Genomic DNA, 12,208 nt, shown 5'->3' with positions numbered 1-12,208 from the left:
ACGCCGTATAGTGCTATAATCTTGCCTGCCAAGGGCATTGTTTCTTGAATACAAAGATCATTATGAATCACATAATGAGAACATTAGTTCGTTCAGAGTATATGTGTTGACAGATCTCTGTGTGCTTAATATAAACTTGAGAAGCTTTACAATTTTGAAAGGGGGGGGATGAGTTTTGGATCTTAGAATCATTTGGGTTGAGAGGACTTCTAGAGGGTCATTGGAGGAGCACATTTCTTTAGTCTTAATCTGCTATAATATGATTGTAAGGAAATTGTTGCTGTAGCAGCTGGGTGCTCACTGATGAAATTGGAAAAACAGAATACATTTATATTTACATGTCCGCAGTAGGTTTGATATTTTAAAATCACTGATGCTTCTCCCAGGATTCAAATCAATCGGATTATTTGTTATAAAAAAGACAAAAACTAAACAAAGATCAAAGTATATAACTATCTCTTGGTTCTCAAAATATTTCAGGGGTCACTTACGATCTCTAGCTCTTTAATGTTACAGATGATAAAGGAGGGGGAACTTTGCTATAAAAACAGTTTTTCATAATTTAGTTTGTTGTTTACCTTTGTATTTTATATGTAAAAGAAAGGAATTAGTTCACTGTCTTTGTGTATTTTATTGTTTTTATCATCCTAGTGTTTGATGACTGTGTTCTTTGGGTTTTGTATCTTATTTTATTATCTGAATATGCATACCCACTCTCTTATATTTATTACACTTTCCCTTCCTTGGTGAGTAAGGATGCCCCAGTGATTAGGTCATTGGCCTATGGCTTGGGAGACCAGGGTTCAGTTCCTTGCTCTGTCACAGATTTCCCATGTGACCTTGGGCAAATCATTTCGCCTCTGTGCCTCATTTCCTCAGTGCAAAATGGGGAATGATAGTACTGACTTTCAGGGATGCTGTGAAGATAAGTACATTAAAGGTTGTGAGGTGTTCAGGTGATGGGGGCCATATAAGTACCTAAGATGCTTTTAACTGTCATGAACCAAATATTATCTGAGGCCCCAATTCATTAAACTACTATTGAAGGCAATAGGACTGCTCACATGCCTAAAATTAATCATGTCTTTGATGTGCTCTAGATAAAGGTGTATTACGTGTGTTGTAGCACTCAGAAGCCGCAGCTAGGATTGCATCAGGTCCTGTACATGTGGTAGTCACATTTGGACAGGTAGCAATATTATCTGTGAATGTAAACTTTTTTGGTCTTGAATCAGTAATGGTTCTACACATCAAGTGTTTATCTTTCAGTTTTAATTTAATTTTTAATAGAAATGAAAGGGGGAAAAAGTGGGACCCCCAGGAAAGGAATATAACAGATATAAATGTTCATGTTAAAGCCTGACCCTCAGTCAGATGCAGGTGGGCACAAGCATTTGGCTGCATCAACCCAACTGCATAATCAGGACCTATATTAGCAAAAGCGCATACAATTTTGAGATGTTACTATAATAAGATGCAGATTAGCATCTGGTAAAGCATATAGTTTTGTCTGTAAACTTGAAGAGAAATACTTGGTTGAATATAGACTATTTGTCATTATTTAATCCCAAATCCAAATGAATTAACCACATCCATAATTTACCACAGAGACAGCTGAAAAGAAATTTATGTAATAAGATTTCAGGATTGTCACTCTGAAGCCTATTAGGTCTGTAGAGTCAGTATGAATCAGTGGAAACAGCTACAGGCATGGTTGAGGGCTCTTTTTGTTCAGAATATAAACAGATTGAATCATCACTTGTTTTCGCAGAGAGTTACCATCCAATTTTAAAGTTATCAACCAATTTGACTTTACAAATTACACCTGTGCAGTGTACAGCTTCAGTAAGGCATGTATGAATGTCATGCCCAAGAATCCTAGACCATTGTGGTATCAGAAATAACTCAACCAATCACCACCCTTACCCTACAGCTAATTTGGATGCAACAGTTTCATTGGTTGTAGGAGAGAGACTGCACAGATGGTGGATTACTTTGCACACTGCCTCACTGCAAGTCACACTCCATGATTGCCACTCACACAGATCCACACAACTTTCCCAACACATCACAATCCACCCACAACAACAGAACCAGAATGCACAGTAACTCCCAAAACACATAGCCCCTCACCTCCGCATATACCCCTCATTTAGATATACCCCTCACAAATCCATGAAACTATCCCCACAACAGAATCCACACACAAATCAACACAACCAGCGCACACAATAAACTCATACATCACTCTGAAGCCTAGATTGTTGAATCAATGTGAAACATTGGGAACAGCTATAGCACAATTGAGCTCTTCTTGTTTAGAATATCACCAGGTTTAGTTGTCACTGGGATCCATGTTCTTTTATTGTCCAATTTTTATTCTCCGCCATTTTTGGCTTTTTTTCTGAAATCCCTTAGAATGCATCTGAATTCTGAGTGTATTAACTAATACATTTTTGGGCTCCAAGCGTTGATCTTAAAGGGTTCTCTGTTCTCTCTATAAACAAAGTAAAGATTTTGTTTCCTATTATAGAATGTACTGCAGCATCCTTCTCTTCTAATTCAGTTCCTGCCTCTGAAACAGCTCTTTATTTCTGGGTGAGGTTTTGCATCACTCTCCTTGTCATAGGGTCTAAAGAATGTAATTGCTTCTCTTTGGGATGTCTGATTGGTAAATTTTGTCTTGGACTTAATTGCTTCTTAACAACACAGTCCTTAATTCACTCTCTAATGCTTCTCTCTGACATATATTTGCTTGTCTTGACTGACAGCTTTTGGCTACCCCAAACTTCCAACTACTGATTGAGCTGAATGCTGAAGATAAGATAGAGGAGATGATGACCTCTTCCACATTTTGTTGCTAAGATTCATTATCTAGGGATCTGACTGGATCCTTTGCTGCTTCGGGATGTCCAGCTAACCTGGAGATGATGAAAACATGGATCTCTTTGGCTAGATCCTCATCTGCAAAGAATGGGAACAGTTTCCTCTCTTGGTGAACATGGATTTCTTGCAGTTTGCATCTATAATAAATCCCAAGAGTGGACACGAATAGATACTCTTAATAGAGGATGAGGTCAGCATGCTGGCCAGCCCCTCAAAGTGTTTCTCACTTGTACTTAATCTTCTTCCTTTAAATGGAAAAGTAGAACTCTACACATGATCTCTTCTTTATATTTATAACAGGATGCTTGTCCTTCTAAACTAATCTCCATCCTTACAAGAACAAGATGGAAATGATGTTAATTCTTCATAAAAGTTGAGGTATAACCATTGTGGTGCCCTCTGTGTCAAGTACACATTGTATTCCTACAGTTTATCTTTTTATCAGGGCTGGCTCCAGGCACCAGCTTATCAAGCAGGTGCTTGGGGCGGCCACTCCGGAGTGGGGTGGCACTTTCAGGTATTCTGCGGCAATTCGGTGGAGGGTCCCTCACTCCCGTTGGGAGCGAAGGACCTCCCGCTGAATTGCCGCAGATCGCAATTGCGATCGCGGCTTTTTTTTTTTTTTGGCTGCTTGGGGTGGCAAAACCCCTGGAGCCAGCCCTGCTTTTTATGCCTCTAATTTGAAACACAAATAAACACGTGTTAATATTAGGGGGGAGGGATAGCTCAGTGGTTTGAGCATTGGCCTGCTAAACCCAGGGTTGTGAGTTCAATCCTTGAGAAGGCCACTTAGGGATCTGGGAAAAAAATTGGTCCTGCTAGTGAAGGCAGGGGCTGGACTAGATGACCTTTCAAGGTCCCTTCCAGTTCTAGGAGATTGGTATATCTCCAATTATTACCTTAATATTGCCTAAATCCCTTTGCGGCTCGATTGAGCTATGACTGCTGGGTCTCTTCAGAGAGTCAAGGTGGGTAAGGTAATATCTTTCATTGCACCAACTTCTGTTGGTGAGCAAGACAAGCTTTTGAGCTTACACATAAGCTTGAAGACTTGTTTCGCTCCCCAACAGTGGTTGGTCCAATAAAATCTATTACCTCACCCACCTTGTCTCTCTAATATCCTGGGACTGACATGGCTACAACAACTCTTCAGAGTGTATCATCTTTAAAATGACTTTAAGTGGAGATATATCAGGTATATAGTTATATAACAATGAAGTAGTTAACATATTTTTTGCATCTCTTTTATGAAGAGATGAAATTAGAAAGCTGGCAGTTGAATGGCCTCTGAGTTTGACCTGCCTTTCTTCTGAATAAATTAATCTGTAACTGAGCCACTATCATAGGCTTTCTCAGGCTGGTGATGGCTCAGAATGCTTTGCAGGCTCATGGTGAGCACTCTGTTTGAACAGCATAGCCCTTATTACCTGTTCATCCAGCCTACAACCTTTTAGGGCTCAATATTTCCTTTTAAAAGTATTTATTTGTATGTGTGCATTTGTTCATGTGTATGCATGCATGTACACACAAACACAAGATAGCCATTCCAGCAGACAGTATGCCAGAGTAATGGACTCCATCTTGGCAGAAATCGACAGTCTTGGTGAAAGGCATTAGGTAATAGATGTTCTTTACTAGAAGTAAAACGATCTATTAAAGTGGGATTATGAAACATTAGAATAATGCCTGCAACAACCTTGTGTCAACGGATGATGAAAGAAATGGATGAATGTAATCTTGAAATCTGTGGAGTAAGCAAATGTTGATAGCCAGGACATGGCAAAAAGCTATTTAAAAATGAAAACAAAGGCACAATATACTTGGGGGGGAAGGGAAGACAGAAGGGGGAAGATGGTTACCACTCAGAGTGAGTAATAGTAAATATGACTTACAAAGCAGGAAAAACAAAGTGGGGAGCCAAGTGTCAGTGGATTGCTCCAAAGTAGATTTCAAATACGAAACATGAAAATGACAATTCTGCAACATTTCGCACCAACATACAACTATGATGATGAGATCAAAGATCAATTCTACAGTTGCCTACAAACTCTATTGACAAAATTCTCAAGCTTGACATTTGCTTAATATTGGAGGACTTCAATGCTAAGGTTGGGCAGTGGAGAATGCAAGGGGCAAGCATGGCCTCAGTTCCCAAAATCAGAACAGCAAAAGAGTGATAAAACTGTGCCTGGTATTAGGACTCAATTAGTGTAATGCTATTCCCCTACAAAAGCATCCATAAAGTAACTTTGGAATTTCTCCCAATGACGTTATCAGGAACCACACTGACCATCCATCTATGGGAAGGAAATTTAGATAAAGTGTTCAGGATGTCTCAGCATACAGAAGAGCTCTTATCGGACGTGACATAATTATGTGTCGCAAAACTGAAGCTCAAACTAAAAAAAACCCTCCAAATCCCAAAAAGCATTAAGAAAATGGACAGTAACAGCCCAATCAATAAGACATTATAGCAGCAATTTCAAGTTGAACTGAAAAACAGATTTCAGGTAGTACAAGACTTAGATCATCTACTTCTCAGCATATGCGCAACGTGCCTCAGGTGGCATATGACCAAGATTCATCACCGAATTTGGTCTGCTGGTTGGATCATTAGCTTCCCTGTCCCAGGCCATGTACTGATTGGGAGTGAGACATGAATTACTACAAGAAGTCAACACTGATATGTCCTGCTCTTTTCTGTGTGACAATATCAGAGATGTATGCAGTATTGTTGTAGCCAAGTCAGTCCCAGGATATTAGAGAGACAAAGTGTATGAGGTAATATCTTTTATTGGACCAACTTCTTCTGGTGAGAGAGACAAGCTTTTGAGCTTACATAGAGCTCTTCCTCAGATCTGGGAAACATATTTACTTTAGAAGGCAAAGGAATACAAGAAGTGAGTCGATTCACATACCTTGGCAATAAAGTGCAAGCCAATGGGATTGTCCAGAAGGAAATAATGTCCTGAATTAGCAAGGTGACAGTTCCATATACCAACTTAAACAAGATTTGGTCATCAAAAATCTGCAATTTAAAGACAAACTATGAATTTCTAACTAAAAACTTACTTCTACCTTTACATATGGATGTGAAAGCTGGAAACCCCCAAAGGTATGGACAGACATCTAAATGCCTTTGAAATCAAATACTTCAGGAAAATACGAGGCACTAATGTCTTAGTTCTGGGCAATTACACCTATATTCCCACTCTGTGGTCTATCAATGGCTCCCCTTCTAGGCTTCTGGCTCCCCCGTCATTGCTTCTCTTGGGTGGAGACGCACACCTCTTTCCCTTTTGATCAGGGTATTTTCAGGCTGCACAGTCCCCTACTATCCTGTGATATCTACAGCAAAAGTATTGAACTTAATTCAGTAAGGTTTACCCAGGATGTTGTAGGAGATAGCCCCACTCGCCCCATCTAAATGGCATGAATTTATAACAAATACTGAGATTCCTCAGAGTGTTCAATAACCCCTTTTCTCTAAAGTGATCTAGAAAAGAACATGGAATCATTTGGGACCTGCATTAAGAATGCATCCAGCATGTCTACAAGGGCAGGCATACCATTGGGCAGTTGGAGAAACATGCAAAAGGGGCTGGCTGAAATAATTCCTCAACCGAGCATTACTTGGGGTGGGAAAATTTATGGGTTGAAGATGCAAAGAGCAGCCCATGATAGACAGGGATGCCAGAGCCTTGTGTGTGCACTAAGTAATGTCCGATGCTATGGGAAGGATTCCGATATATATAAAAGAGGGGGAAGCAGCTTCAGTCACAGCTGTTTATTTAGCAGGTAACGAGAAAATGAATAGAGTGAGAGTGTCTATTAGTTAATTTAGTATCCAAAACCTCTTATTTTCCAATTAAAATAATGTATAAGTCAATTACATACTGCATGATTGTCAGGGTTACCCTAGTAATATTATAGAACACACACAAGTAAAGGGCAATCAGGAGCATAGTTTTATTCCTGTTTTCAGTGGAACGGTAATCTGTCAGCCATCCAAAAATGGATTATCACTGGCCTTTCAAGACTTTCTCCTATGTTGCCCCAGGAGTTATTTGGACAGAAACACCCGTCTATAAAATACCTGTCATTCTCTCTAAGAGAAGAATGTATAATATAGCATTAACTCCTGCTGCACCTTGCATTGGATAAAAAATTTGAATGGAAACCCAGTGGATGATATGGGGCACTGGTGATGTGTGCTGTCTTTTGTCTTTATTGTATAAGAATCAAGCTAATGAATGTTGTATCAGTTGCAACTTCCACCTGGCCTTTACTTTTATCCCCAAATAGAGTATGTCACAATAATCTATCCTGGAGATGGTGAATGCATGGCAGGCTGTAGTTTAGATTTTCATCCAAGAGGAAATGCAGTTTCCTGTCCAGCTGGAGAAGGCATTTCTTGCCACTGGTTTACCACAATGATAGGTATGGTATAAAAAGCTAAATAGAGTAGAATAGTCATCTGTGTGACTGAATAATGATGGCTCTAATTGTGCACTATTTTGGAGTCCTATCTTGATAGTTAGAAGGCATTCTTCTTCAGTGGAGGGTCAGGTGTTTCTCCTCTTCTGGAGCATATAATTTCTTCTACTGTGCAAAACTCTGTTTCCTGGGCAAAAAGTACTTGTAAGGGAAACCCAGATTGGTAATGGATTTCAGACTTTCCAATTTCCTTCTTATTTTAAGTGGCAGGGCTGAAAGATCTCGGTATATGGCTATTTTCTGTGTATGTATTTGATGGACCTCTTCTAAAGCGATGCTTTTTTTGTGAGGATAGTAGTGATGTCTCACAATCCTTGGGTCTAGCTGTGGAATGAGGGAAGGAAACAGGTCCCAGACAATACTTCAAAACTCTTTAAAAAGTTTTTTGCAAAGATAAAATTAGGTTATCCTTCTCAGTCCCTTGAGGGACAACTTTTGAGGTGCATGCTGATTATATGCTCACTAATTTGAAGGTAATGTGTTTTGCTTGAGTTTGTCATGAACCATGAGTTCCATCTTCAGTTGTGGATGCTCTGTTGCCTAGGGATAAAGTTCTTTTATTGTGATTATGGTTATTGATTTATTTTTACATTCATTTTATTTCTACTACTAGCTCTTTGAAATTCAATTTAGCAGTGAACAAACTCTGATCTTTGTCTGCCTTTGGTGCCTTACCTAGAGTCTTGCTCCTTATCACTTGTTTTTGAAAAGTATCTCTATATTTAAGGCACCTTATTCGGTCATACTGCCTGATACTCTAATGGGGAATGAGAAAGTGAAGAAGGGAGAGGAGGTGAAAGCACAGAGAGGGGACATAGTAGAAAACTGGGGTTGAAGAAAGCAGGCTGAGAGGAATATCAAAGTTGTGGTTCAAGGGGAACCACAAGGAAAGACCAAAGGAGAGGGCAGGGCAGGTCCTGATTTTGCCTTTAATTCTGGGTTCTCTGTTTAACTGATGATCATTTGTAGATAGGTGAAGTATTTATGGACCCAATCCTGCTCCATATAAACTCATCAGGATCTATGCCTTTGACTTCAGTAAGAACAGTAGCAAGCCCAGTATTTTGGAGCTGCTAGAAAATTCACCAACAAGGGATTATGTAGCCAATTCTAAGTGACTATTTGTCCAGATCAGTAGCTCAGATTCTGTACATTTTCAATTTAGTGACTATTTTAATATAAAACTAATTTATTTGAAACATGTTCTTGAAGAAAATTAAAGCAGAACAACTTTTTGGCAAATATCTGGCATTTAGAGCTTGAAACCCTTTTTGGACTTGCATAGCCACTGATCACTTTACATTTACAAATGTGTTCAGGTTCATTAGCTGAGAAAACATCTTGTTCCTTTGACATTGTCCATTAGATCGAAAACTATTAGATAAGGTACAGACGAGTAATAGGTTTGAAAAGGTTCATTCAGAGCACAATCAGAATATTTTGTTGAACACTGAAAAGTGATATGTCTTACCTTTAATTACCTGCTTTAAATGTCTGGATAAAGATATCTTTATGTAATTTCTCTGGGCATACTTGACATAGCAAAGAAGAGCTTCCATAACTTCATTATTAATGTTAGTAATCATGTTTGTTACAGTAGTGTCTAGGGACCTACTAAGAACAGGGCCACATTGAGCTAAGTAGGCACTGTGCAAAAACAGTAATAGAGGGTTCCTGCTCTGAAGAGCTTGCAGTGTAAATAGACAGGAAAGGGACATAACACACAAGCAGAGTAAACACTGGGGTGGCGATAAAAATATCACATTAGTTCCACTGTTTATTTTTTGGCGGGGAGGCGTTGGACTTACTTAGGGTGGGATAAATGGAAAAGTAAAGGAAGGGAGAGGGGACATTGAAGGGAAGTGGGTGGGGACAGGGCATTGGAGGAGGAATGCAGGTGGAATGATGCTGAGGTGAAGAGCCTGTGAGGGAGGAGGCAGGAGGACATTGAAGGGAACAGCCAATCAGCACGGGTTCAAAACTGTAGAGAATACTCTGATGATGTCACCAGTGTCCAAAGGCATCCTTAAACTGCTGCTGCCCTATATTAGAAGCATTTCCTCAGCAACTTGATTCCTCAGCTCTCTTTGAAGTTACTGGAGTTTTGTAGCTGTAAGGCCTGATGCTGCAGACACACACATGAGTATTGCAAGTAGTCACGATTGCTCAAATGGTATTACAGTGAGCATCAGGTGAGAAATAGACTGCAAAGATTTAAATTGTTTGAAAATGTGTGTTGTAATAGACCAAATCAATACAAGGTATACTAGAAACACTAATGTCTCTCAATAGTTTGTTTTTCAGATTTTCCCTGACACAGCAGTAAATCTTTGGAAACATATAGGGACTAGGGTCTTAGAATTCAATCCTGTTTCCATTTAAATCAGTGAACAGCTCCTATCGACTTCAGCTGGAGTATGATTGAACCTTACACGCATGGTGCTAATATGCACCTGCTTTTTATATTTAAAAACAATGGAGTCTAAAAATGCCACATTCTTTATTGGAACAAGAAAAAGTGTGGGGGGGGGAGGGGGGAAGAACGGGATGTTACTTTGCTACTGCTAACCCTTTCCTGCAAAATTCTCTGCATACAAGCAAATGCTATGTATTTAACTCATTAGCCATTTGTCTGCCTGACAAAGGACAATAGATTTGTGCAGCAAGTGGTATTAAAATGCATACACAATTGTTGTCTTCCGTGTACATTTTTGATGGTACCATATTCTGCAAAAATAAATACCATGGTTTATATTTAAAAACACAAATTAAAACTATGTTAATACAACGTTAGGGTCGCAAAATTAAAATGTAAATTAGGCAAAGTGGAAGTTAAGAATCTTGTACTAATGTTAGATTGCCCAAATTGCACATCTATAGTGTTTTCTATTATTGGTTAAATATTTACATTGAGTTACAATGTAAGCAAGTGAATGTGCAGTGTGAGCAGGTTAATAGTGCGGTGAGAAACCTTTGTATCTATTTTTAAATACAGTGTACTGCTTTATTTTAAATTCATGATTTGAAAAGTTTATTACCTTGTTTTTCCCCTATTTAATTTCTCTCTCTCTCTCTCTCTCTTGCTTAGAGAGAGAAAGAAAAGGCTAAAATAAAACCAAAAAAGAAAAATACAAAAAGGGTGGCAGTCTCTGTGTGTAAATGAACTGAAATAATAACCATATTAGAGGTCTTTTCCTGGAGTGCATTCTGGCCTCCACAGTTCAGATAATTTGAAAGCAATGGCTTGGCTTGGCAGTCAGTAGACCTGCTGGACTCCTTCCCCTTCCACCAGATGTGTGTTCTTATACTCTTCCACTCCCACCTCTGCATTTCAAGAAGAATACCCAGCAAGTTTGGCAGCCCAGAAGCTGAGTGCCCTCTACCCTTTTCAAATACCTGTATCCTGAAGGCCCTGAGTGTATAGGGTGGAAAGTTATAGAACATGGAGAGTTTGAATTGACTCTGCAATCTAGTTATTGCATTTAAAAGAACCAAAAAAACTACCCAAGAATCCAGTTTTGGGCAAAACCTGCACACTTGTCTCGATCCTGTTGTATGCTCTCTTTCAGAGTGGCATATGCATGCACTAAGCATATATTGGAACTGTGCAAACATAGTGACAGTTTCATCCTTTATCCTGCATGTACTCAATACAGTATTTTCAACTCTTTTTAGAAAAATACAGGTTTTGAATGGGGAATATTAGCAACATTACATTTCTTGGAGTAGGTTACTGAAATGCTAAATTTGAAGCATAAAAGCTCTGCCACCATTTAGTCTGCGCTAAAAAAAGGAATGATTATAATGAGTAGTAGTAGTATTTTACAATGGAAAAAGTGATATTTTTCATTCTCTCGGATTCAAACTGCTGGATAAGTTTCCACAAACCTTAAAAATTCTCCATTGGTTTAGGACCACACATGGAAAATTTCAGTGTAGAGGAGCAATGTTCAGAAAGTTATTCAGAGGTGGAAATAGAATTTTGAGAAAATAATTGTGTTATATTGAATACTGTATTAGTCAGATTGTTCAATTTTTTTTGCCCCTGAGCTACAGAATGACTTTATTTAAATGTCTGCTTGTACCGCTTTAGAATTCTAATATAGGGCCTGATCCACAGCCTATTGAAGTCAATTGAAAGATTCTTATTGACTTCCATAGATTTTGGATTAAGCAATAAATAGTCTTTAATTGTCATGGTTTGAGTTGCAGAGATGCATGCACACCTGCACCCCTACATTCATAAATCTGGTTACAAGACCTTTTAACCTCAAGACTCCTTTCCTCCAACATACATTCACTAGCTTGTTAAGAAAGAGCAACTGATAAGTAACTGTTCTTTAATTTTTTGTCTTTCAGTATCCGCAGTGTGATGCAGAAGTATCTTGAGGAGAGAGGTGAATTAACCTTTGACAAGATTTTCAATCAGAAGATTGGTAAGTTCTGTTTTGAATCAAATGTTCTTGTTTTATGCTTTTAAGATTGATTTGTTTGTTTCTGTTTAGTGCAGCCTGTTGAAGATAGCACTGTAAACTTAGTTAAACATAGTATAGTACAGGGGTTTGCAACCTTTTTCTTTCTGAGGCCTCCCCAACATGCTATAAAAACTCCACAGCCCAGCTGTGCCACAACAACTGGTTTTCTGCATATAAAAGCCAGGGCTGATGTTATGGGGTAGCAAGCAGGGCAATTGCTCAGGCTTCGGCTTCAGCCCCGGGTGGCAGGGCTCAGGGCCCTGGGCTTCAGCCCCATGCAGTGGAGCTTCGGCTTTCCACCCTGGGCCCCAGCAAGTCTAACACTGGGCCTACTTGGCAAACCCCCTGAA

At 39.2% G+C, this 12,208-nt stretch overlaps 1 protein-coding gene across 1 annotated transcript in view; it reads left to right on the top strand.

Annotated features, from left to right (window-relative positions):
* The window catches only part of GRK3 (G protein-coupled receptor kinase 3), a 122,307-nt gene that overhangs the window by 17,471 nt on the left and 92,628 nt on the right, over nt 1–12,208 (top strand). The window contains exon 2 of the mRNA XM_044989389.1: nt 11,743–11,819. Within this exon, the coding sequence (XP_044845324.1) occupies nt 11,743–11,819 (77 nt within the window). The remainder of the gene's footprint in view (nt 1–11,742; nt 11,820–12,208) is intronic.

This window comes from Mauremys mutica, chromosome 16 (genome assembly GCF_020497125.1).
Source record: "Mauremys mutica isolate MM-2020 ecotype Southern chromosome 16, ASM2049712v1, whole genome shotgun sequence".
NCBI classification, from domain to species: domain Eukaryota; kingdom Metazoa; phylum Chordata; order Testudines; family Geoemydidae; genus Mauremys; species Mauremys mutica.
Note: the sequence above shows the minus strand (reverse complement) of the source record. Positions and strands in the feature narration are given on the sequence as shown.